The sequence below is a fragment of the Ictalurus furcatus genome, chromosome 21, assembly GCF_023375685.1.
Source record: "Ictalurus furcatus strain D&B chromosome 21, Billie_1.0, whole genome shotgun sequence".
Taxonomy (NCBI): Eukaryota; Metazoa; Chordata; class Actinopteri; order Siluriformes; family Ictaluridae; genus Ictalurus; species Ictalurus furcatus.
Genome location: NC_071275.1, coordinates 11,691,515 through 11,719,014, shown reverse-complemented (window position 1 = coordinate 11,719,014; position 27,500 = coordinate 11,691,515). Strand labels below are relative to the sequence as shown.

Sequence of the window (27,500 nt, the reverse complement as noted above, 5' to 3'; positions counted from 1 at the left end):
GTTAATATAAGTACTATGTTGTAAACCAAATAGCCTACTTTAATGCTATGATATTAACTTTGTAAGTTATCTCTACTTAACGGACAAAGAAGGCCTACTATAATAAAGTATATATGAGTTTAAGCTTTTCCAGAATAATGATAAAAAAGTGAATAAACTGAATTCTCCCTTGTTATGGCGGCACTATCCTGCGTTCTACAGAAAGTAGGGAAGATTATCCAGGAAGATTCACTGAATAACTCTGTGCATTTTTTTTTTACTACATACTGTAAACATGAAACATTTGATTTTTTTTTAACTACAGGACGATGTTTAACATGGACATGGTGCTCATATCGAATTTTGGTTACAAAGTGTGGAAAGGAACCTAACTTATTCTTCATTTACTACGAAAGATAGATTGATAGATATTTTCCATTCACAAGATGCTGAAGATGCATGAAGATGCTAATCAGGCACTTTCAAAAGCGATAAATCAGGATTAAGACTGGGCAGCTATGTTCTGTCTCTATCTATTTATTATGTTTATATTTTCAGTCTAATTCCAGAGCAAATTCCACATAGGTTTTAAGGTTATAATCAGACATGAGCTGTAAAGAGGTTATAAAATCCGGCTTCGAGGAAAGTTTTTTTAAAGCATCAGGTATTCTAGCTAAATTATTTATTTATTTAATTTAAAATAATGTATTTGAATTTCTATTAAAATCATCTCCACACACACACACACACACACACACACACACACACACACACACACACAGACTTTGTTTTTTTCATATTTAAAAAGTGTATTATTTGTTGTGACACACTAGTTTGGCAGTATCGATTTAAGCGTGGTTTTGTTTCTCTTTCGAACTTTTAATGTTGACATCAAAAAATTTTAATTGAGTTGTTGGAAACCTGAAGGCTTTAAAAGTCTTTTATGAGGCAATAAAGCCATGGGACATTGTTGCATTTTTTTATTTTAAAGTCTCTTTGACCTTCTTAAGAAAGAAGTAGTACAGAAATGTGATGAGAAGATTGAGATTTTAGGGATTTTTTAAAATAACCTAATTTTAATAATTATACGTAAATGATTTTACATTTGAGGACAAGCTGTATGGAAAATGGATGGATGATTTGACATTTGTACGTAAAGAATACACTATACAACTATTAAATTACTAATTAATTACTAGTTGTTATTCATATACATGAGGTAAAGGCAGAAACAGAGTGAATATGCAAACAGCCACGTAGAACAATTATTAATTTACTTACTTAATTATTGAATTTTATTTCAGATAACCCCGTGGTCAGTTGGATAAATGCAAAGTCAACAAGAAAGAAACGCTGTCCTTACACTAAATATCAAATTTTAGAGCTGGAAAAGGAATTTTTGTTCAACATGTACCTGACCCGGGACCGTCGGTACGAAGTGGCACGCGACCTCAATCTCACGGAGCGGCAGGTCAAAATCTGGTTTCAAAATCGACGCATGAAAATGAAGAAAATGAACACGGATATGACTCAAGGCAACAAGTAGCACATTTATTAGCGACACATTTTCTGGACAAAACTTCAATTCTATTGTATATTTTCCAGGGGAAAATACTTATTGTGATATGATGTTATCCAAAGTAGCAAATGTAACATAGCCTAATATTAGATTAAAAAAGTGAAAACGTTTAAAGTCTGAAACATGCATAGTTTCTACATTTGAACGCTGTAATCTTTTTGTTGTTGATTTTGTTAGCAGTATTATTCTCCTTCAGTTTGCCTTTTTTATTACACATTTACAATATGTCACTGAAAGAGCATCTGTGTTACCTTATAAAATTAAGTATTTCTTATATCGTTAACAATTTTGTATGAAATAAACCATTCTGCTGATGACGAAAGCAAATGGAGTAAAAGTGTTGGACGGACAGAACACCTGAAGTATTCTGATTAAAAAACAGCCGGGATTTTGATTAACATCTTTTACTGTTCTCTTCTTCTTCTTCTTCTTCTTCTTTTTCTTCTACTCAAGCCCCTTTTATAAGAAATATTTTCAAATTACAAAATATAAGGGGAAGTTCATTTTACACTGCCTTATTATTGTCTACCAAAAAAAAATGGTTATTTCAGAGTTGTTATGAATGTGAGCAGTTTTATTGCCATGCTGAAACTTAAGCTTCATTATTTTATTTTATGCTTACTAATATAAAAAACAAGGCACGTATCGTGAACGTCTTCCGATCTACGAAATATAAAACCAGGTTTTGAGCGCACATATGGGGAAAACGTTACTGAATCCTACATGTCATAAGTTTTAGAATCAGATGTCTATATACAAATATATATGGCGATTTCTAGACAGTTGAAGTTGTTGTTGTTTCTTTAATTTTTTTCCATCGAAGTATATGAGACGTTTTCTGGCCCAGAAAGACAACAAGGAGAAATTTCCTTATTTTTTCTAACAGCACCACAAACAATAATGACAGGATGTGAGGAGATTTTAAGGCTCAATCTAGTCAGAGTCTTCCGTTCGCAGCAATGCAGCTTTACGACCCTGATTCGGAAGCGCTGTTTGTCTCGGGGGTCAAACAAAACAAAACGGAACTGGCTAGACGTCTGGCCTAAATGACTTTATTGTTTTTATTGGAGGCGACGCTGAGGCTTGTTACAAAGGGGTTATTACACTTGTTTTTGGTCCACGACAAACGCGTCCACCCTGTTTTTTCCTTCATCACAGTCCTCAGTCAATCGGAGAGGGGTTCGAAATGCACGAATTTCAGATTTCATCAAGGGTGAGTGTTTGCTATTCTATAACATACAGGCTGTTTATTTTGTACATGATGAAATAATACAAAATACAATTACACTTAGAACTAAGGTAGCTTTCTTCAAACAATGAAATAATCCAAATCCATTACAGATACATTTTGTAGGATACTGAAGAATATGGGTTTTAACAATGTTTAAAGGATATTCTATGTTTGGGGGCAAAATTACAACTAGAACTAGTTCAGATTAGCTCAGTCAAAATAATGTGTTGAAATAAAGCATCATTAGATATCAACAAACCACATTAATAAATGATTAGGGAAACGGGGGGGGGAGTCATTGGAGAATAAATTGACATGAAAATAAACATTTTTCAAAAAGCAAGTATTAAGAAATGAATGCTGGAATCAATAAATTCACAAACACTTGTATGTATATACATGGCACAGGGAAATAAATGCCACTCTTAAATGCTGTTCTGTGCATCTAACATGGACTCTAAAAATGTAAAATAGCGATATAATATGTCCAAAAAGTAAACAAACCCAACAGTTATCTAATAACAGGAAAAAAGACCGTTGCTGAGACTGTTGGAGTAGTAAATAAAATGACCACTAGATGTCGCCGATGATCCATCTTCAGACAATTCGAGCGCCAAAATGGTGGAGTAGTGCGAGCTGATGGAGCCGTGTTTTGATGCATGGAAAGGACAGAAATACGTCAAAAGTGCCCGATTTTAAATGTTTATTGTAAGTATTGTAACCAAAATTAGTTTAACAAGACGCTTCGTGATTGGACGCAATTTATTTCTAAAGGTTTAACGCTAAAAAGTTTTTGTTGTTGATGTTGTTTATTTTAAAATATATATCACAGAGAGATTGTGTCCATTTCATTTTCATCTCACAATAATTTAAAGCGTTTAAGTTTGTAGACATTTTTTATCTGTATATATTTAGTATATCTCTTTTGTATAAGCTATAAAGTTATGAAGTTCCGGTCTCTCTGTTTCTTATTTACGCTCCCACCTGCCATCACTTAGAGCCCCGAGCAGGGGGAAGATTTCTGAGACTCCATTTTCTTCTGGATTTGTTTTATTTGTTTCTATTAGATGAGAATACTGTACTATTCATTACGTATTTTAATATAAATTTCAAAATAATTGTTGTGGCAGATATTTGTATAATAAAAGAGAGTCTGGATTAAAACGTGCGTCGGAACAACGCAAAGAAGGAGTGAACACAACAAAGATGGTTTAAGGATTATTGTGGGGAAGAAAAACTATTTGTTTGTCGGAAATAAAATGAGAAGCCATATGAGAATGAACACCTGACGATTTTTTTTATGAGGCTCTGTGGTTGATGCAAACTGCAGACTCATCTTTAAGAAAAGTGCAAAGGGACAAACAGCACACACACACACACACACACACACACACACACACACACACACACACTTAAACAGCAAAAATAATTTGAAGACCCTGATTTTACCCACACGGTTACTACAAGAATACTCCGAGATCACATTTAATCCTTACTCAGTTTTTGATATTTTGTAGCAATTTCAGATATTGTATTTTTGCTACAGCTATTACTACTAAAATGTGACCAAACATTAAATATAATATAAGTGTATACGTTTGTTAAAATGCACATTTTTGGGGGGTAACTGTTGCATTAAAATGATCAAATAAATAAAATGACCTTTAAGCCATATCAAATAACTAACTGCGTTAAAAATTTTAGACAAAATCATGGATCTAAAGCAAGCATCAAAAGAAAGGCCTCATAACAATTCTACTCATTACTCATGTAGCTGGTTTTATTCTGATTTCCATAAACATATATTTACGTTTATTTACAAAGAAGTGTGTTATTTGGTTTTTGGTATAAGCCAACAATCCTTAAATTAAAAGTATTTATAAACCACATTTAAAATCGATGTGTACCAAACAATGTTTAAATGAATACAAGCTTAAATATTTACATGAACAACTAAAAGCGTGAAATAACTACACCAGTTAAATTACAACGCTAATTTCCAACTAAAAAACACCTCACTCCTACCCACACAAATGCTTTTTACCTCACTAGTGAACTTCAGGAAGTTTTTCTTAAATACCGAAGTGACATTTGTCTGAGAGTTTTGTTCATTCTTCAGATCTTTGAACTTTTATACTGCCAGTAAATGAAAAGTTCTAAAAGGTTGTAAAAGCCGGTAAACTTTATTGGTGGACCATAAACTAATTAATGTCTAAAAATAAAAAGGAAAGGGGAAAAAACGATATATTTGTCTTCTCCAAATCGGAGTACTAATATTTAAAATTGAACAAGGTTATAAGCGTTGAGATTATGATTAGCTAATTTTATCAAAACGATACTACTGCTGATTGGGTATCAAATATTATTTATACAGGTTAATGAGAGAAGTATTAGTTCATGACTTTCACAGAGTTGAAGTTATAATTGTAACTTGGTGTTAATAAAACCTAAGAAATCGTTTTACTTGAGATCCTCGTTATATATTTGTGTTGTGTGTGTAAACAAAATTTTTTTATTTTTTAATTGAGTTATTATTGTTGCTATTATTACTATTATTAGTATTATTATCATCACAGTTGTTGTAGTTGACATAATGAATCTAATTACGAACCCCCCCCCCCACACACACACACCTTTTTTTTTTCCTTTTTCAGACTCCCATTGCTCATCTTATTAGTGCTAGTAGTTCTGTTTTATTTAATCTTTATTTTCAAACTTTATGTACCCAGACTCTGACGATGGAAATGTAAGATTATTTGTAATCCCTCTAAAGCACCTTCAGATGTACTGATATATCAGTAATCCTATAGGATGAGAGTGTATTCTGTATTACTGAAATTAATATTGAACGGTATAGTGTGGTAAAATACACGTATAATATCAGAATAAATCACAAAAACAAGCGTGAAAAGCCTCATCATCTTTTTTGTGGCAGAGTTTAATTTTGTAATATGTTGTGGGGAAAAAAATTATTTCATAATTTGTTTCACACAGATTGGCTAGTTTGTATCTTTCTATATAAAGCTCTGGATAAAACGTAAATCGATTAATAACAATAATAAATTCAACACGACTAAAACAAAATAAAAGAACAGTGAACAATTTTGCAAGTATGAAATCAAGTGACTTGTTAGAAAGGGAAAGTAAAGTTAAAAACACACATAGAAGATTAAATAACGAAATAGTGCTGTAGGGATTATTAAATAATAAGATTAGAGTGCTTCATTGTCATTCTAGTGCTCTAGGCCTGCAAGTGTGCAGTGGAACTAAATCGCGTTCTACAAGGCTTTGGTGCAAAATTACAGAAAGTAATAGTGAACTAACCGGTTATTAAAAACTAAAATAGATGGATTCGGACAGGTTTTTATTAGGTAATATAAATGAAGTCTGTTCTGACACCGGGAGACCGTTTGGTTGATCCGTTGCCCCCCCCCCCCCCCCCCCCCAACCCAAAAAAAAAAAAAAAAAAAAAAAAAACATCAACAAAAAGAAAAGAAAAACCGACACTTCCTCTATATTTTCGGTATATTTTTCCTCTACAAGCATTGTTCATATAAATAAAGCTGGATGTGGAGTGTGTACAGATCTGAGTGTGTAGAGATCCGAGTATGTATAGAGAGCTCCGTGAATAGCTCAGGGCTGGAAGGGGGAGAAACGCATTCCTGGATGTTTGGTGGTAAATTTACAGCTAAAGTAATAAAAACTTTATGACTGAACTGAGAAGGTGATTGGGTAGGGCTTACCACGTGACCTGTTCTCCGTGAACATGAACTTTATGCTGTTGGCGTTTGGTTTGGTGACTCAGATTCACTCTCAATCTCTAAAAGAGGAGCATGCAGTTCTTATTGCAGCTTGATATTAAATAATAAAAGAAAAGAAGAGGAAGTGGGATGTTTTGGGTTTTCCACTCTTCTCCTTCTTCCTCAGTTTGATCGCATCTTTCACCAGAACAGCTAGATTCATTTACTGATCAGGGGTTGTAGTGTACAGAATTTCCAGCACTGTCTCTTATTAAAACATATTCTACAAAATACGGAATATCTGAATGAAATGACTTCATGTGGTGCCATGAAGAGCTCGTGAGTGTTGGTAAGTCGCCATTTTTTCTTTTTACTGGTTTACTGCATGCAACATTTTACGATACAGACTGATACAAGGTGTTGTAACATCATCTAACGTATGTATATTTTTAAATAGTAAATCATCCTCTGAAAATATATAATGTATAATAAAATGGCAAGGTTTACATTTTTGGCATTTCCGTTAATAAATATCAAATACTAAACGTGTCCAAAAGGTGTGCCGTGTCCTATGTTTGCTTTCACGTCACAACTCGTTTTCTTTGATTTAGGAATGCAGATTCGTATTTAATGACACTGAGTCAGTTTTCAACATGAGAAACATGATAATTAAACGAAAGCATGTATTATTCTACAGTAAATTAAAGTAAAGCATGACCGACACCAGCGCCCTGAAATATTAATAAGTGCACAAGAATAAAGATTTTAAAACAATATTTAGCACTTTCGTTCAACATTTTAGTGATTTATTAAATTCCTAACAGTTCGTTTTACTTCCTGAAAGTATACCCTGCTCTAGCAATAATAACCAATAATACTCGGAAACCAAGTGATTTCATGTTTATGTGGCCATATCTTTCTATTTTTTAAGACTATATTTTCAGCCTTTTCTATCATCTGTGAAATATGTTCAGTTCAAGTGTGTAGAAGTTGATTCAATAGATTTATTTTAATTGATATATGACAGATAGATAGATAGATAGATAGATAGATAGATAGATAGAATCTTCAGCAGTGAAAACATCAAATGAAAATTATTTGTTTATGGTTTTCTCTCTGGAGGAACCAGTAAAGGTGTATATGTCAACACTAATGCAGACGTTTGCCCTTTCAGGACAATTCCAAAATAATTTCTGAAAATAAATTCTCTTTAAAACATCTTGAAGCATAAACAACTCTAGAACCCTTTAGAAATCGTCTTCTAGAAGTTTACAGTTGATGAAATGAACACTGTAACTCTTCAGATCACTGAAACAAGTAGTTTTAGTTTGTAATTCATTACACTTACAATTTAACCGAATTTTGAAGTCATCGGGTGTTTTGTCAATAGACCCAGTAACACTGGAAGCATCCGCCCATGTAACGTAGAGAAGTCGATGCTGCCATCTAGCGTTCAGTAATATATCGTTGCTTTTTTGACAACAGACCCCGACACATTTTATTTATTTATATTTTTAATTGATTATAACATGCGTACGATTTAACGTATTACAGTAATTTAAAGATGAGTAGTGTTTGCAGACAAATTAACTAAACGTTAAATCGGTCTGGAGAGTTAAAAGTCATTAGGGACGACATTCATCAACAACCTTAATTTGTCTAGCCAAACTGGATTCACCAATATTATTTAGATTTTATATATATATATATATATATATATATATATATATATATATATATATATATATATATATATATATATATATATAAATAATATTAATAGTAATATATATATATATGTATATATATATATATATTACTTTGGCAGATCAAAACAATTTTACAGCTAAAGCACTAACAGGTAAACACACACACAGACACACACACACACACACACACACACACACACACACAGAGAGATAGAGAGAGAGAGAGAGAGAGAGAGAGAGAGAGAGAGAAAGACACAGCACTATTACATAGATAAATAATGAACGTATTTATACAACAAATATTATATATACACATTGAAAGGCAGTTCAGCACTTTACATTAAAAATTGCAATAAACATCCACTTAAATTCTACAGAGATAAATAAATCGTATGTATATGTAAAAAAAAGTATTGCATACATTACACAAGTATAGTATGAATTTTAAAAATAAGTTTTAAAAACCGTGAACAACTGTGATGTTGAAGATTAAATGGCGAAAAAAATATATATTTTTAAATGCTGAAGTAAAAATATCGGTTCGAAATTGGTAATAAAAAGAAACTGACGAACATGGACATTTAATGAGTTCCTGATTTTTGGATTAACAAAACAGAAGGTCAGTTTCTGCCATGGGAGGTTCTGTAAGCAGGCACTTGATTTTAAAACGGATTTGGAACACACATTTCAGGGTCATTCAGATCTTATACTGTAGAGCTTTTGTTCTTGAACGATGATTAAGCAGTAAAAAAACAAAACAACAACAACAAAAAACATTAAAAACAAGGTAATAATTGTCCGGATGTGTGGTCAGCAGCGTGTTTTCTCTGTGAGATGGCGGACTGTGTGTTTCTGTCTCGGACATTTCACTTTACAGCCCCAAAAGGTCGGAAGTCTCCTCCTGTTGTTCTTTCCAACATCAGCGACACTTTATAATGGCGTTCAAGCTAAATGTGAAGCAGACACACAAACGCACGCGCGCGCGCACACGCGCACACACACACACACACACACACACACACACACACACAAAATTACTCTACGGCTCTGCCAATTATACCACTATATAAATTAATATATAAAGAGTTTAAGTGACTTTAATGACTAATTCAGTGTAAAAGGTCTTATAACTAACACAATTAATGATTTTTTTTAATCAAATCAAAATAGCTAAACGTTAGAGTCTTATATCAGAAACCATTTAGGTGGATTATATTATAGACTTTAATCTATTTACAAGAGAATAAGCCTTTATTTGTCACACATATACATTACAGTCTTTTCTTCGCAATATTATCCAGATTGCTTATTGCATTCCATTTTAAAATTATTTTATTGTATTGCAGTAGCTTGGTTTTTTTTTTCCATTTCCGCTCTAGCTACATGGTTTAAAAACGTGACGTGCAAAAAAAGGCCATGATGTTATTTGTACAGTTGTATGCTATTTGTGTTATGTCCCTGATCTTGTGTTGTAATCCATGTTTATGACCTCATTTGCCGAAAGAATCTAAAACTAGAAACCAGTTGGTCCCAGTGCAGGATGTCAACACGTTAGCAACCCCTGCAAACAGAACATCAGGCAGCTGTTTACCTGTTTCTACTTTATATTCACTTATATATTCAGCAGCCCTGTGTGCACTGTCCAGCGGAATTATATTCATCTTTATTAACATTTATTGTCATTCCTTTTCCATTCATAAACCCAAATAGCAATGTTATGCTTGATAGTTCACAAACACTAACAACAACAACAACAACAACAACAATAATAATAATAATAATAATAATAATAATACACTGTATTAATAATGGTACATTCCAAATTATGGATCTGTACTTAAGGACTTCAGGAGCTTTGTTAAGACAAAAAAATAATTTGTGCCGTAAATTCCGAGTCTGAACAAAAGGGGATGCAGTAAAACATTTTATTGACCTTTCATTCTCTCTCTCTCTCTCTCTGTGAGCAGTATATTATTTTGATATATCATATATACACTGTACACTTTTTTTAGCTAATATAATGTTATAATTCTTGCTTTCAATTAACAATTACGTTGCTTACTGTTTATTATTAAAATATTTTCTAAAAAAAAAAGTTATATGATTCTTTCATGCACTGCAAATATTAAATATTTAAGAAACAATTCGCATTTGTTCATTTTGGCGATTTTGCACAGCATTATTTTTCAGTTTTGATAAATGTATTGGTAAATGTAATGCCCTTTCAGTCCATCTATATTTTTTAGCCTCTTCTTTTGTCATGTGAAATGTCACTGTAAAATTTTATTTCTGTGTGCTGGTTTCTTACTAGTTCAATTGCAAGTTAACCAGGTTCCTTATTCTTTATGTGCATCAAAACTTAAAACCTATCTTTCAGCACATTCGATAACGCAGGCGTATGTATTATTATAGTTTATGACTATTTATCAGTTTATAAATGCAATTTCTAATAGATACATGCACGAGCGGGTAGGTAAGTTCAATAAAAAGTCATTTATTTTTGTTGAAAACTATTCGGATTTGCTCTCTGTGGCTCATGTGCCTTTAATTATGGAAATTGACCTCTAAAATGTCCAGAGTTACTAATCAGAGAGATATTTCACATTTGTAGATGACAGAGTAGACTGTTTGCTACTTAAATTAAATACTGCGATTCTGCAATATGGTCCTGCACTACTTTATCTTTAGCTAATGTATTTATAGTCACATCGGCAGTTTACAATACAATCAGACAATCAGACATGCAATCAGACATTTTCCCTGCAGAAGAAAAAAAAAAAACCAGATTAACCTTGCATTGCATTCAGGTCCAAGCTAGTGTAGCTGGTTAGTGCTGGTCTGGTGGAGCTTTAGCATGACCATGCTAGTTGATAAACAACACTCTTCTGGTTAAACTGTTCTTGCTGGTTGTTTCGCAGCGCAGTCAGTGTGCTATGTCCTGATCTTGCTGTTGACCAGATGTTCTGGTCTAAAGCTAACTTTTTACCCTAGCAAGGCTATTTGATGTTCCTTTTCGGTCTCTCTCTTTAAAAAAAAAAAAAAAATATATATATATATATATATATATATATATATATATATATATATATATATATATATATATATATGTCGCTTTTGCTTTGAAATGAATATCTTTCAAGACTGCATTAAGAAGAGAAATGTATTGATTTCTCAAGTTAGTGTAGTTTAATTCACTAATTTGTGGCATGCAACGTTCAAAATAAATCAGTTTCTGCTAGGCGTATTGACCGCAGTACATGAAAGGGATTTATTAAAATGTCTGTGGGCAAACTTTACTGAATTAAGATCATTTTTCATCTTTCAAAATGAACTAAAAATGAATCGCATTGCTGTCCAGCATTGCCTTTAGCAGCTTAAATATACACATGAAAATTGTACAAAATGAAAAAAAAAAATCCTAAGTGAATTTACTTACTTTCCTTTTCTATGACCACGATTGAGTCTTTGAGCTGCTTGTAAAGACGCTTTTGTTGGAAGTTGACATTTGTCTAGTTTTATGACTTTCAGCTCAGGCGTTAAGCAGTAAAACTGCCATAAACCTCCTCCTGCCTCCCTATAAATTTCCCTTCTGCACAAAAGGAGTCAACACACACTAAACTATGCACACAACACACCCAAATATGCTTGTTAGTTTTACCAATTATACAGTAGAGTAAATGTATTTTCTAAAGTATTTTAGACGAGACGGACATTCGGATTTGTACAAGACGATATCAACATCAATTTGTTTTGTTTAGCGGCATAAATTGATTAAATGGCAGTACAGCTAGAGACACGGAATCAATAAAGCTTAAACGCATAATATAATTATATTACAGACAGACAGACAGACAGATAGATAGATAGATAGATAGATAGATAGATAGATGACACTTAAAATCTTTCTGTTAAAACAAGTTGAATTTCTTTCTAAAGATTTGAATTATAATCTTAGCAGAAACTAACAATTTAGTGCAGTACATCATTAAAGACAGTAAAAAGAGAACTATGATGAAAAACTAATATGATGCTAAACTAAAATTCTACATTTAATAATAATAATAATAATAATAATAATAATAATAATAATAATAATAATAATAATAAGGGCCTATGTATTTGCATACAAAAAAAAACGAACTTGCATGCAAATCAATAAAATGTTACAAGACTATAGGCTAGTACTAAAACTACAATAAAATTCTATTCAAATCATTTAAAGATCATTTTACATTTTATTTAACTAAACTAAATACTGTTTTTTAATAGATTTCTCGATCTAGTATATCGCCTTCTGCAGTATTTATTATCCTGTTGCTCCTACGTTACATGATTTATTATTTTATTAAACACTGTCCGCCCTTTTCTCGTTTCTACAGTAACATATGAGGCTCAACAGTTGTGTACATTAATATTGCTGTACATTATTACATGATGCTATAAGTGTGATAAATGAAAGATGTGCATGAAGGTTTGACAAAATGACAACGCCATATTAAATAGAATCGACATTGTATTGAGAACTGAAAGAGTTTAATGTCATTTTTTATTAACGGAGGAGGAAATTAAGAATCATTGTGGAAATGTGTAAGATCAAACCAAGGGGGAAAAAGGCTGTGTAAGATGCTTTGTGTGTGTGTGTGTGTGTGTGTGTGTGTGTGTGTGTGTGTGTGTCAGAGACAGAGGGAGGGAGGGAGAGAGAGAGAGAGAGAGCGAGAGAGACTGAATAATATGTCACTTTGCAAAAACTGTATAATCTGATGTTATGGGAGAGAAGGTCGAAAATTTCGACTTCACTTCTTTTTTCCTCTCTCTCTCTCTCTCTCTCTCTCTCTCTCTCTCCATAATCAAGTTTTTTTATTGGATGAAGTGTGGTCAGCTGACCCAGTCATCTCTGTCCATCTTAGAAAGGACGCTTTGAAAACACGCTGAGCTGCGCGCGTGCAGTCTTTTATTACTGTCCCGAAATAAATTAGACATCATACAGCAGTGGCATTAAAAAATAGATAGAAAAAAAGAAACAAAGAAAGACTGAAAAAAAGAACGAAAGAAAGAAAGCGTGGGTGAGGGAGGGAAAGAAGGAGGGAGGGAGTAAAATAGAGAAAGAGAGAGATCAGAGAAAGTAGGAGAGGGAGGGAAAGAGAAGAAGAGAGGTTTGGAGTGAGAGAGAGGGAGAGAGAGAGTGGACGGTATGAATTCCTATTTCACCAACTCGTCCCTCTCGTGCCACTTAACCGGAGCTCACGAGGTTTTGCCTAACGTGGCCCTGTCCAACTCGAGCACCTACGACCCCGTGGTCCGCCATTTCCCATCGTCCTATGGCGCCGCTAACCGGATGTACCGCGCGCCGTTCTACCCGCCGCAGGAAGACGTGATGTTCGGCGCGAGCCGCGCACCGTACGACTACGGCTCCAACGCGTTTTACTCGGACAAAGACGCGATTTCCGGTTGCAGACAAAGCTTCGCGCAGGACTTCACAACTTCACCGTCATTAGAGCAATGCAGAAGCGCGTGCCAGGATCCAAAAAGCAGCAGCATACAGATTTATCCCTGGATGCAAAGGATGAACTCGCACAGTGGTGAGTTTACAAGATTTATTTATTTTTTGTTGTTTGTTTATTATGTATAGAGACACAGTTTGAGCTGCAAGGACTATAAAGCCTCTTTTTTTTTACTACTGAAACTACTAATTTGCGTTTTTATTGTTTTATTACCCCACGAAGCATTGGACAGAGCTCCTCTGTGGCTCAAGCAGTAAATGTCTTATCACTCAGGGAAATAAATCCCATTTGGTCAAACAATAACCAACGAAAACATTCAAAACAAATCCCTAAAATAGGAGATTTTATGGTGCTGTTTGCAGACAAGCATGCTAAGCAGAGAAATTTTATTGGTTATGGTGATGCTCAAAACAAACAGCGAAATGCCTGAATAATGATCTCGTTATTTGTAATTTTAGCAGAACTTGCTACATGCTCAATCACAAATTAAATATATTTTACTTAACCTCAGAGATGTTGTGGTGTGCATGTAGAAGTTGTTAGGTAGTGATGTAGAAGCCAGCATGTGTGTGAGCTCATAATAAAGTCATAGTGAACAGGAGAGAACTGTCCACAGCCTTAAGCATTTTTTTTTTACCCCCTGACGTTAATCAACTTATCTTTTTCTTTTCCTCAGGTGTTGGTTACGGCTCTGACAGGCGCAGGGGTCGTCAGATTTATTCTCGATACCAAACACTGGAGCTGGAGAAAGAGTTTCACTACAACCGATATTTAACACGGAGAAGAAGAATCGAGATCGCCAACACGCTGTGTCTAACCGAGCGACAGATTAAAATCTGGTTTCAGAACCGCAGGATGAAATGGAAAAAAGAGAACAATCTGACCTCCACTCAAAACGAACAGGAAACACGGAAAGAGGATACAGAAGGATCCACTAATGACACTAAGGAGTAGATTTTTTTTGTTGCATCAGGCACGTTGTATATACATGAAACTACCTAAAAAAGTGCCATAATTATGTATGATATTTCATGCATATGTATATTGAAAAATATGTTAAGAAACTACCTATCAATCAAACTACCTGTTGAATTTTGCCTCACAAACTGTTATGCGCTATAATTGTGGCTTTTCCACTTATATCTCTATACTCCACGTATTCATCATATAGAAAAGTGCGGTTATATAAAACTACCTGTTGACATTACCTAAGGAATTTTGTTACGGATTAAAATCTGAGCAGAAAACTGACAAATTGTTATAATTCACAATTATGTATTCATTTGCATATATGGAAAGTATGTTTATATGAAACGACCTTGCCTTAGTTGTTAAACGCCATGAGACAAAAAAAAAGGGATTATAATTGTGTGCCTCGTCCATGCATACAAGCAAATGTTTGGTTATATAAAACTACCTACTGAACTGGTATCATTTTTAAATAAACATCAACATGTATCCTCAACTGTCCAAACTGTCATTTATATGTTATTTGAGATTGCACCAGCGTTAACAATATTAGATTCAGGGGGGAAATGATATACCCCTAAACACGTCGCTTACTTCAGTTCCTAAAATTATTCTCAAAAGCTCAAACATTATACAGTATGTGTCATAATTATGTACATTTTCTATAGTTAAGAATTAAACTCTTTACCTCACTTCTGATCAAAAAGTAGTCCACATTTTCTGTTTACATGAAACCATGACAAACAGCCAGCAGGATGTCTATAAATACGTTGAAAAGCCAATAGTTAAACTAAAAAATATCTGTAAAAATCTTTAGTTTAACTACACCAAGGTTGAGCATTTTCCATTTTATTGCTGGAAATGTAACCTTGCGCTCCGAAGGTTCAACGTTTTGAAAAAATAAATCGCCTAACATACTATTTGAACTAGGGCGGTTTCTACAAATAGGATTTTACCAAGCCTTATGCTAGTTATTTGGGATTTACACTGAAATAAGAGAACTGTAATATGACTACATTCTCGATTAAAAGATTCTAGATCAAAAGAGCCGCTTGAAACCAATTTATAAATATTGCAGTGGAGTGTAATAACAAGCGTATAAACTATGAAGTGTCAACTCCAAGAAGCAGAGCAGTGCTGGGGTTTGGTGACTAAAGAGAGGACAGGGTACAGAGACGTTCAAAATGCAAAACAGACAAAAAAAATTAACCTAATAATAAACTCAAATAAATATAATGATAATAAAATAAAAATTGTATTATCAGTGTCGTGAAAGAAGTCAAGTAAAATGACTGAATGCATATAAAACTATAACGTAATGATTTAAAAACGATAACTTAAGGTAGTGAGTTAAATTCCTAACGAAGTCACAGCAAAAAAGGCCAAATGACGCAGGAAAAAAATTATGTGAGAGATTTAAGGTTATTAATATATCATTCTGCCAGAAAAGATCGTATTATATCACACTACCTCCATAATTTGCTATTTTAACTGAATTAGGTGAAACTTTAGTAAAAACTGTAGAAAGTTCAGTAAAAGTGTAACGGAAACTTACGGAAATGTAAAGGTAGATGGTCAAAACTAGATTTCTCAAATCGTAAAGTTAAGATCTTACCAAATTTAGAGAATAAAATGTGATGCTCGCGCTACTGTTTAACGACGATGTTTTATGCTTTTCGGAAAACAGTTCAGTTTAGTATTTCATGTTTGAGTAACGTTTAACACAATATCACAATCACACATTAGCTTGGTTGTGGACAGTCCAGACAACTGTAAGTATCACTAAACCTATCTTTGGTCCTGTGGTGGATTGAATGTAAAAACAAAAACTAAGAAAAAAGAAGAAGAATATTGAGGGCAAGGGTGTTCCGGTTAAAAAAGCACAATTTACAACAAAGGGATGCGGCGACTTAATCAAAGAACTTCAGTGGAAATGTAAAAGAAAAAATGGTATCCTGGTATTTAATACAATCTCCTTGTTCTAATTAATGTGTTCAAATTACATTTAAAAAAATAATATTAATACGCTTACTGTTTTATTGCTCTTAATTTGCTTTTGCCCTTGATGGGAAATTGAGTGTTTGAATTTTTTATATCTTTTTTTTTTTTTTTTAAAGCATCTGATTATCTTACACAAAGTCACTTGTACTAGAAAACAGCAAACTTATTTCATGGGTAACTGTCGCTTTTAAGTAGAGTAAGAGTAAGATACTTTGTCATTGTATACAATACAACGAAATGTCGTGTGGTAATGTCCTTATCACTCCTTATAACGTCTGTCTGATGTCTCGATTTTTCTACTGTTGTTTGAAATCAACAAAGACATTCCGCGTTATAAGGAAGTACATTTAGCCGAATTAGATCCCTTGTCCTGTACAGGCTTAATCACCAGGTGACGCTATTGGTCCTTCTCTCGAGTGTCACTGTTGCGCAACTTGTGTTTTTACATCTCCATTAATAAAGCTCTGACATGATCTAACCAAATGTATGAGTGGAGGAAAAGAGCACGTGATCCACTTGAAACGATCTATATTTGGCCAATAGCAAATGAAGAAGGAAAAAACTTTCACCTATAAATTCTGGATTAATCATATTCAGTTCAAGCAAGACACAAATCATACGCATTTACGGCAAGAAATGTAAAAACAAAACAAAAAAGAAAACAAAAACTTCCAATCAGTTTATTTTTAACGCTTCGTGAGATGACATCTTACATTTCCGATTGAAGAAATCGAGTGACGCGACGTCCGCCTTCGCAAAAAACCAAACAACCGCGCCCACGAAAGTCCACGCGAGCGCGCGCACCCTACCCCCGTTACAGCCACCGCCGCCGTCGCCGCGTGCGGGAGATGAGCTCCGGTCCACCTGCTGAACAACATCACCACCACCACCACGACTATGACCGCGCCTCGGAACCGTCTTACGACGCGCAAAGCGGAAAAGCGGACGACGGGAGACACGACGACGCGTTCGAGGTCGAAAAGAAAGCAAAAAGCGGCGTGGACAAGAAAGTGAAAGCTGCGCAGCTAGCGCACACTCGACCGCAAATCTACCCGTGGATGACTAAACTGCACGTGAGCCACGGTAAAAAAAAAAAAATAAAAAAAAAAGTTTTCTGCTGTCTTTCGCTCCTCCGTGTGTTTTCCTCTCGGTTTCCTCCCCCTCGTCCATTCATTGTTATTTTTCCCCGAGTTTTATAGACCTCATTCGGAAATAATAAAACCGACGGTCGTAAATTTTTATGACAAAAGGCTTCAATTGCTCGTAAAACTGTCCGCTCGCGACCAAGAGACCATCCGCGACCAAATTTATGGTGGCCTAATTGGATAAGGGAAACAACAAACTACCAAACCGAGCTTAGACTCAGTTAAATAAATAGAATAAATAAATAAATAAATAAATGCGAGATTCCAAATGTACTCTAAAGTGTTTGAAATATAATTATTTAACTATTTCAGGAATATTTGAGTTAGAACATGTGCACCAATAAACTGCAGAGTGTAAGGTATAGAATAAGGAACTATCTAAGATGAATAAACATTAAATATCTAATGGAAGTATTAAAGCTCCAGTAGCTTTTATTTTCGGGAACAGTGACCAAAAGTCAGTGTTAATGTCAGTGTCCTTGTTCCATTAAGCGTACTTTTGTTTATTACTATTCACCATAAACTGATTTTTGTGATCGTAACTTTATCTTCTGAGTCACCAGAGTGAACTGTTCACTGTTAATAAAGCTGATTAAGGTGTTAAACACTGTTAGCGTTAGTTCAGCGCCATGTGAGTAAACTGAATCCTCCAAGTTTTCAACAACTTAGGTTTGGTGTGAATTCGATTTAATACAAGGCTTTGTAAAAAAAAAAAAAAAAAAAACTTAAATGAAGCAGTAGCAAGGCAGCATTGCAACTCGCTCCTTGCTGCATTTGACTCGTTTTTAAATATACCCCCAGTGTTAAAAGTAGACTTTTGTGTGTTTCTGTTTTTTGTGGTTTTTTTTTTGTTTTTGTTTTTTTTTGGTGAAACTTCAGAATCGGATGGGAAACGAGCGAGGACGAGTTACACCCGCTACCAAACACTGGAACTGGAGAAAGAGTTTCACTACAACCGATATTTATCCAGACGAAGGAGAATCGAGATCGCGAACACGCTGTGTCTGAATGAGAGGCAGATCAAAATCTGGTTTCAGAACCGCAGAATGAAATGGAAGAAAGACACAAAGACACAAAATGAAACATCAATACTAAACTAAAAAAAAAGTATTTGAAGTAACAATGTGTTATGAATAGGTCTTCGGCTATATTACAATTCATCATCATCATGATAATCACCTGGTCTTTAATTTTACTACCATGATAATGTACATTGGCGGGGGGGGGGGGGGGGGGGGGGGTGTAACCCTCAAAGATACAGATGCTGTACCTGTAATAGCCTGTATATATTTAACCTAGAAATGTGGATATAATGTACACTTTACTCTGAAATCTAATTAGGGCCCATTTATGGACTTAAAGCCATTGTTAAACGCACACTATCCACATTTCCAGGTGAAAAATACAAAAACGTACAAAAGGTTCCACTGCAGAGACAAGGAAAGGTACAGGTTAGTACTATTTTTCTGAGTGTGTAGGCAGTTTTATATAATCCTCTCAAGTCATGAAGGTGCAGACCGCCATGTTAAAATTTTACTGAGCTTCGGAGATGAGAGGTGCACGTGCACTGCTCCTTAAACATTGTTAGCATTAATTCAGCACTGCTGCTTCAAATTAATTCATAATTTTTCCATCCCAGGCCTTATGGTAGACAGGGCAGACGTTTTTTTGTTTTTGGGATGCTGCCAAAATGGCCACCTATAGTGAGGAATCCTCCTCCAAAATAATAAATAAAGCTCAGGAGGGTCATGAGAGCATGATGATGTCCACAATACCGAATAACAAATGATCTGCAACAGCCTACTACTGATATTAAATAAAGCATGAGTGTCATTTTTACAATGTAACAGGTTTGAATGTAAGAATGCACCACTGATGCTGGAGCTAGAGCACTTAAATATAGGCCTAATACTGAGATCGATTTGTATAAACGTGCAAGGATGTATTTTTGTCTATAATTTATGATATTATAACGCTTCAGAGCTACTATGAGACACTATGTCTACACCGAGGTCAGTGCACATGAGCACAGATTTAAGTTTTCTTTAATCCTTAATCTTTGTTGATGTTTTATTCTCTGCCTTACTTACAAGCTTGGATAAGATACTTTTTCTTTTTTCCTTTTTTTTTCTTCAGTAGAAAAAATAACTTCAGTATTTATTGTGTCACAAACAAAGCAAATGCTGTATATTGGAAATGTTGCACACATGCTAAACAGTCCTCATGGCTGTGCAAATAATGGATTCAATAAATAAATGGATGCAATAAATGCCAATCCTGTACCGAATAAAATATCTTAAAGTCACTTGTAAGTCGGTGTGTGTGAGTTGTGTTAATTCGATGCTCAGCTGCTAAAGAGACACTGAGTAATTTCCGCTCATGTCACTTGTCCAAATAACAACATCCGCAAAGTGTCAGGTTTATTTCCAGAATGTCAGCTGAAGGAATTTCAATTATGTGCAGCTCCATTACGTTTCACAAACCAATTAATTAAATCTTACCTTTTTTTTAAGTTTATATGATTCCGTTACAAGGTCTTAGGAGAAAAGAGTCTTGGGATATATCTAAAATAAGCTTAAAAACTACTGAAAGGCTAACCTAACCCTTTTCCTCGCGCTGTCCTTCAGGTCCTCTGTAATTATTTACAGTACAGACAGATGCCTGTAAAACGTTTTATGGCCCTGACACCCAATAAAACTTTATGGCTCTAAAACGACGACAGTTGTATCCTGTCTATTGAAACAGATGGGAAATGAGAACAGGTTTTATTCTGACTGGTTGCTCCCCTGACTTTGATGTCCATTCCAGAGTTACGTAACGTTTTAGTGCTTTATTAATAAGATAATGATTTAAATAATAAGAAGGGATTGTAGGTCATATTAAACTTGATTAAATTAAATTTTACAAATAAAATGGGTAATTAAATATTAATGCGCAAAATAGTTTCATTTTAAGTATGTCAAGTTAAAGGAATAGTTAATAGATCTATCTTAAATACAGATGCATTTATTATAGCAATTTTTCATCACGTTACTCATGTGTGTGAAGATAAACCAATGATTTGTAATAAATAAATAAATAAATAAATAAATAAATAAACGGTTCATTTTCAGTCAGAGGGTAATGCAAGTAAATAAATAAATAAATAAAAACATTGACATATGATTTATATTACACACACACACACACACACACACACACACACACACACACACACACACACACACACAGAGCACATTAACACATCTATTTTAAGTAATGACCTACAAATTATTCAGGGTACTCACCACTGCAGCGCTGCTTAAAGCCCACAATAATAAACGTTAAATAAACTTATTGCTAATTAAAAATAAATATTTAGCACTGGCCACAGCTAGAACTCGTGCGGATGCGTGTTTTTATCCACATTTTTAAACTTTTGCAGCCTGAATGAGGCCTATAGGGAGTGTGTGTGAGTGGCCCGCGTGCAGCACGTGACGCCATTAGAATAAGTTTTATAGTTTTATAGGCAGAAGTGACAAAAAAGCCTTCAAGTTAAGTTCATGCGAGTGGACAGAAGACCACAGAGGGTCCCCTGGATGTTTTTTTTTTAACTCCAAAATGGTGCTGTAAGTTAATAACCTAACTCGTAATGAAATAGTCACGTGCCCCTCCACCACCCTGGGGGGATTAATTAATACTCTAATTCAATATTTTCTTTAAAAAAAATGTTCATTTAATGTTTCCTGAGCAAATGCTCGTTGTGTTCCCCGAGCTAATGTGTTTCAATTAGGCTTTTTACATGCTGTGGATAATCTTATTAAGCTTCGGGTTTCCTTGTTTTTGTGTTCTGATGTTATTTTACAGCGTCCGGAGCTTCAAATCCACTTTGTCGATCATGAATTCAGTGCAAATGGACAAGACGTTTAAATTTTGGTTAATTTATGTTCATTAAAAAAGAGAGATTCTATTCTGTTTCATTAGGCTTGGCTAGCAAGTTTTTTTTTTTTTTTTACAGAATCTGACAGAAAATCCCACTTACTAACTAAAGTGGATTGTGCACTTGACAAGTCTTTTGTTTGAAAAGTCATTATTATATTAGCAGAAAGCTTGCTTCTTCACAATATTTTAAAATCTTCGTGCGGAGACAATTATTGCATAAAAAAACCTCTTGAATAAATTGTTTTAATTTGTATTCTGTTAAAAACTGTCATCTGTGAGTTTGTTTAGTTATATGGAATTAAATAGATTTGTAATGTATTTCCGTGTATATTTTAAGATAGTAGGCCTAAGTCTTGCACCTTAACACGTAGGTCAAGTGCTTTGTGTTATTAGGCCTGCATGCTAGCAAAATTGCTCTTATATTTAAAATGTGAATCCTGATTCTCAGCACTGCGAATGCATCCATTAATTAATAATTCTGCACTGCATACTCATTATGAAGGAGTTAATTTTCAAAAGGTAATTAGCAAAGAAGCCATCAAGCGGAAATAGAAAGTAAAGTTGGCCCACAGTCACGAGGCCTTAATACTGAAAACAAAACAAAACAACGTATTCATTTCTCTCGCTCTCTCGCGCTCTCTCTCTCTCTCTCTCTCTCTCTCTCTCTCTCCCTCTCTCTCGCTCTCTCTCCCTCTCTCCAAATAATAATAATAATAATAATAAAGATAGATCAAGGTAATCGTTTGAATTATAATTTGTATGCTATTATTATTATTATTATTATTATTATTATTATTATTATTATTATTCGGTTCAAGCTGGTCGCTCAGGGTATCAATTATCATAAAACTATCCGCAGCCACATGAGAAAATGATAATGTATTTATTTATTGGCTCCTGGGGATAGGAGATTAGCATTACTACAGCTTAGCGAGCACTACATCTATAATACATGTAATTTAGTTGAGCTCTTAAATATGAATGCTACCTGCGAGTTATTACTGACAGACAACACGCTTTAAAATGTAGTTTAAAACAAAACTCAGACAAACATCTTTCAGAAAGCATCAGGGTCTTGACGCATATTAAGTCTACATTCAGTTGTGTGGATGAAGGGAGGACAAATGGCGTTTTGTATCGGGACAAATTTCATTGACGGTGTCTCATCAATAACTCCTTGGCAGTGAACTATTGAAACAGATCTCATGGCGGGGTGAAACGTCGGTCACCCTGTCTAATATTAAAATATGTCCTCAGCAAGAGGGGGGGGGGGGGTAAAATGAGGGGGATGGGGTTGGCATTGAAGATTTATGGAAACATATGAAAAAGCAGCTGGATCTGATTTGAGATTTTTCGTCATAACGAGCAATTTCGGTGTTTTGATCTATAAATTTCACTTCCTGAACTGGACACTGGTCAAGTACAGCGATTAAATTATAATATAGGTGGAAATATGTAGAAATGATTATTGTTGTTATTTTTTAACAAGCTGATTGTTGGTTATGGGGAAAGGGGAGAGAGAATGGCAGCGCAGCGTCAAACCACTGCTTTCTTTCTTTTTCTTTCTAATGATGATGTAATGATGTGTGGGCGTGTTTTTACATCTTGGTGAAGACAAAAATATCAAAAACGAATGTTTTGACCTTGTGCGGACATTTAGCTGGTCACCACGAGGAAAACCTTTTTTAAACACGAAATGCATTTTTTATTAAAAAAACAATAAAGACCCAGGGTTCCTATTGGTTACAGAGGTCAGGGTTAAGGTAGTGTTAGTGTTAGTGTAGATGCAGCATAGCATTAATTACCTGCAGTAATAATTAAGTCAGTGTGAGTGTTGTGATACACCACAGAGTCTTTTGCGCTCTCTATTGCTGCTATTGGTAAGTCGTCTATATGCACCCTGTAGAACCGAATTTGTGTGACATTCGGACAACCGCAAATTCGCATCTACGGGACTACATGGGCGATTTCTAACCCCTGATTCTAAACAGTGCAGTGTGTTTATATTTAAATCATAATTAATCATATCGTGTGTGTGTGTGTGTGTGTGTGTGTGTGTGTGAGAGAGAGAGAGAGAGAGAGAGAGAGAGAGAGAGAGAGAGAGAGAGAGAGAGGTGGGGCGGAGTTTGGACAGGGATGTTAGACTTTAAATAGCTATAAGTACAGAGGTATAGAGGTGTGGATAAGTATAGAGGTGTGCAAATGAGATTTATCCCATTTTGCACATGATTGCAGAATTGATTTGGGGCGAGGAGTAACTGCTGTTTCAGTAGCCTAACTTTCCTGACTGCTGTAAAATTAATTAATTAATTAATTAATTAAGTAATTTGTTGACAGAGTATCATGGTAACTGATCATCACTGATTACAAAAAAACAAATAACATTTCAAAACAATAATCCGCCATTATTATTATTATTATTATTATTATTATCATCTAATAATTTAAAGAGCGGCAATATTCTGGTAATCGCAGATGAGTCTAAAGATTTATTTATTTATTTGTTTTAACGTGAATAGCCAAAAATGCAACATTTCCCAAGTTAATTTAACACCTACACGTTTTATCTGCAGGATATTTGTGTGTATTCATAATGCTACGATATTTGATCCACACAGAAATAAAAAAACAGGCTACACCAGAGGCTGATAATGAATTTATTAAGGATTTAGCATGTTTAGCACATTTTAAAAATAGGCTACAACAAAATAATTCGTATAGCTATGTGTAGTTTAAATTATAATAAACTGGCCAAGTGATACAAGCAGGACACGAATGTTTCCTCGGTTTTTATTCTTGCAGAACAGATCTGAGAAACTCTTTGTTTTGTTTGTTTTTTTTTTTTATTATTGCAACCAGAGATATTTGAAATAGAATTGCGCCTGCGGCCAATATCACAGAGATGCTCATACAAATAAACTAAGTACTGTGGGGTTTTTTTTCCGCATAATATTTGAGTGGGTTTGGATGTTGCCAAGAAAATCTTGGCTTCCTCATCCGGGTACTTTGACCCCAGTGCCTGCTATTGGCCTGAGCTGAGTCTCGTGATCAAAGAAACTTTGCACGCTCCGTTTCTTTGCTGGGAGGGGTGGGCTTTTATAGAGCAGTAAAACGACACAAAGAAGGAAAATTTATTTCTTCCCCCTCCCTAAATTAATGATCATGAGCTCGTATTTGATGAACTCGAACTACATCGATCCTAAATTTCCTCCGTGCGAAGAATATTCGCAAAATGACTACATCAGTGCTGAATGTTACAGACGCTCCCGGGACGCCGACTACCAGCAGGAGTTGTTATATCCTCAAAGTGTCACCTACCAGGAGGGCAAATATGAGTGTGAAAGCATTCCCCAGCACGGGGGGCATTTACAAGGGGCAAAAACATACACACCTCCGACTGCTGCCCCTGCCACCCAGACAACTGCCCCTGAACTGCCCTCCGACAGCAAAGAGCCCGTGGTGTATCCCTGGATGAAGAAAATCCACTCCAGTGCAGGTAGGCAAACGCGTAAAGTCAGGACCATCTCTAGCTGATCTTATTTATTTATTTATTTATTTATTTTTGCGCTGTTTGAATTGGTCATTGTTTCCTAGTCCAGCTCCCTTTTACTGCACGTTAGTGTTTTCCTGTCCTAACACATCCATTGTGTCGTCAACTTGTAAATGATCTGATCAGCTGAAATCAGATCAGGAAAACGCTAAAAATGTCCAGTACAGGGGGAAATAAAGGAGCACATATAAGCAACAACTCTCATTCTTCTCGTTCCTCCATCTCTTCTTCTGTTTATGTTCCCGTCCCTGTGTAACTTTCCCTTTATGTTTGCCATTAAAGCCCACCAGTCACGTCGGCTATGTGATGTTTGACGGTATTAAGAGAGAAATCCTTTGAAGCGACACACACACCAGGCGGATTTACTACCGAGCGTCGGCTATTACACCCACCATAAATTTTACAGCAGGGCCAATAGACCGGACAGCTTTTTTCAGTTACGTGTGTGTGTGTGTGTGTGTGCGTGTGTGTGTCGGAGGAGGAGGGAAAGTATTTGAAGAGATCCTCCAAAAAAAAAATCCGAGTGATTAATAATTCAGATCATTCATTATTTGTATAGCTTAAATAGACAAAGACCAGAGTTCATCTTCTGCTAATGCAAATAAAACCGATTCAGAATGAATTAGCATGAGCAGAGATATGAATGTGGAGGTTATAACAATTCTGGTGTACTATACGAGGTTTCTGCTTTACAGTATTAATCATCAAATTGCAATTCAGTGCAGTGGAGTGAGTTTGACTCGGATGGGATGAGATTCTATCCTGCTAAAAGAGAAAAAAAAGGAAATCATCGTTTCAATTAAATGAGCTGTTTTTTCGTGGCAGATCTATAGGTGTGTGTTAAACTGTGGCTCCTAACTTGTAGAAAATGTCCGTTTTAGTGTGCTTGTGTTATAAGAGGCTGGTCAATAAAACGGGGTCAATGTGAAGTGAGGTCTCAGTCCAGTGCGAGTGAAGTGCACTTTCTTTGGAGGATGATTACTGATTATTAGCTACTTTCTGCATTCTTTTGGAAAGGTTGAACGCAATGTCATTCATAGGTAAAATGAACTCGTGCAAGTCCAGTTGGACATCAGAGTAATTCAAAATAATCAATAGGCAATCAATTCAATAGGCGTCAATAAACACTTTAACTCTTGTGTTCTATTCGCGTCAAAATGTGCCGTTTAAAAAAGTTTTTCTTTAATACGAAACTTTAGGCCTATGTGTGTGGCTCATTTTCTGCATTTAAAATGAAAAAAATTACAAGTTTGCCTCCCTTTAGTGAATCTGCTTAACACTGTTTAGTGCTCAATGCATTTAAAAAAATGAAAATTGGTGATAATATTAAAAACTGCTTTTTTACAAAAATAAAACATGAATTCACTTCGAGTCACATCACCTCCATGTCTTATTTGCGCTCACACCTGCTGGTAGGAGGATCTCCAGGTATGAGAAGGGCTTTTGTGTGTCTACTGTGGTGTCTCGCAAAATGTGCATTAATGGTCGGTTGTTTTCAAATATGTTCCGTCTCAGCTGTCCAAAGTCAGTATGGGTCATATCGACTTTAGTCAGCTGAGACGGAGCATATTTGAGCAGAATCAGAATTAGAGCAGAATCTATTACAAACATAACACAAGGATTAAAGATAATAAGCGTCATATACACTATTTAGGTTATAAAAAACAAATATGTTAGGGTGTGTAGTTATTATTGTCCAAGTTCGTTTAGAAAAATATTTTTTCCTTGTTTTCTTTCAGCGAACTCTTATGGTTCAGAGCCCAAGCGATCCCGCACCGCTTACACCCGCCAGCAGATCCTGGAGCTGGAGAAGGAGTTTCACTACAGCAGATATTTAACCAGGAGGAGAAGAATCGAGATCGCCAACACGCTGTGTCTGAATGAGAGGCAGATCAAAATCTGGTTTCAGAACCGCAGGATGAAATGGAAGAAAGATCACAGATTACCCAACACCAAGGTCCGACCTTCATCCTCCTCCTCTTCCTCATCTTCCTCAAACAGTGCAGCGCGAGACCAGGACATCACAAAAATTTAGACTAGAGGGACATTTTATGGACACCAATATACGCAACAAAACAGCATTTAATTTATTTTTAGTTAAGTTATTTTATTTTTTATTTCAAATTAAACTTCATTAACTATAGCTGATTCGTAAGTATTTATTTCGTATGTTCT

At 35.1% G+C, this 27,500-nt stretch overlaps 4 protein-coding genes across 5 annotated transcripts in view; all 4 read left to right on the top strand.

Annotated features, from left to right (window-relative positions):
• The window catches only part of LOC128625305 (homeobox protein Hox-C9-like), a 10,945-nt gene extending 7,408 nt beyond the window's left edge, over positions 1–3,537 (top strand). Inside the window, exon 2 of one of the 2 annotated variants that reach the window (XR_008388907.1) lies at positions 1,284–1,371. Coding sequence is in view for 1 of the 2 variants with exons in the window: in XM_053653506.1 (XP_053509481.1) it covers positions 1,284–1,525 (242 nt within the window). In the remaining variant the exon portion in view is untranslated. Of the gene's footprint in view, positions 1–1,283 lie in introns of both variants that reach the window. The other variant, XM_053653506.1, reaches the window with a different exon arrangement.
• Positions 3,538–13,292: 9,755 nt separating this feature from the next.
• LOC128624942 (homeobox protein Hox-C6-like) lies at positions 13,293–14,810 on the top strand. Its single transcript, XM_053652837.1, has 2 exons — positions 13,293–13,817; positions 14,416–14,810. Exons 1-2 carry the CDS (start codon positions 13,430–13,432, stop codon positions 14,691–14,693), a joined length of 666 nt encoding a protein of 221 aa, XP_053508812.1. The 5' UTR covers positions 13,293–13,429; the 3' UTR covers positions 14,694–14,810.
• Positions 14,811–17,523: 2,713 nt separating this feature from the next.
• On the top strand, positions 17,524–20,159 carry LOC128624944 (homeobox protein Hox-C5-like). The gene is made up of 2 exons (XM_053652839.1): positions 17,524–17,792; positions 18,734–20,159. The coding sequence occupies exons 1-2, from the start codon at positions 17,558–17,560 to the stop codon at positions 18,952–18,954; spliced, it is 456 nt and encodes a 151-aa protein (XP_053508814.1). The 5' UTR covers positions 17,524–17,557; the 3' UTR covers positions 18,955–20,159.
• A 4,056-nt stretch (positions 20,160–24,215) lies between these two features.
• Positions 24,216–27,387, top strand: LOC128624943 (homeobox protein Hox-C4-like). The gene is made up of 2 exons (XM_053652838.1): positions 24,216–25,271; positions 27,065–27,387. Exons 1-2 carry the CDS (start codon positions 24,932–24,934, stop codon positions 27,358–27,360), a joined length of 636 nt encoding a protein of 211 aa, XP_053508813.1. The 5' UTR covers positions 24,216–24,931; the 3' UTR covers positions 27,361–27,387.
• Positions 27,388–27,500: the final 113 nt, after the last annotated feature.

Bases quoted from the DNA above. Each gene is read 5' to 3' on its own strand.
- LOC128624942 (XM_053652837.1), top strand. From the start codon at position 13,430: ATGAATTCCTATTTCACCAACTCGTCCCTCTCGTGCCACTTAACCGGA. The intron at 13,818-14,415 runs GTGAGTTTACAA...TCTTTTCCTCAG, and splicing joins AAGGATGAACTCGCACAGTG to GTGTTGGTTACGGCTCTGAC.
- LOC128624944 (XM_053652839.1), top strand. From the start codon at position 17,558: ATGAGCTCCGGTCCACCTGCTGAACAACATCACCACCACCACCACGAC. The intron at 17,793-18,733 runs GTAAAAAAAAAA...GTGAAACTTCAG, and splicing joins TAAACTGCACGTGAGCCACG to AATCGGATGGGAAACGAGCG.
- LOC128624943 (XM_053652838.1), top strand. From the start codon at position 24,932: ATGATCATGAGCTCGTATTTGATGAACTCGAACTACATCGATCCTAAA. The intron at 25,272-27,064 runs GTAGGCAAACGC...GTTTTCTTTCAG, and splicing joins GAAAATCCACTCCAGTGCAG to CGAACTCTTATGGTTCAGAG.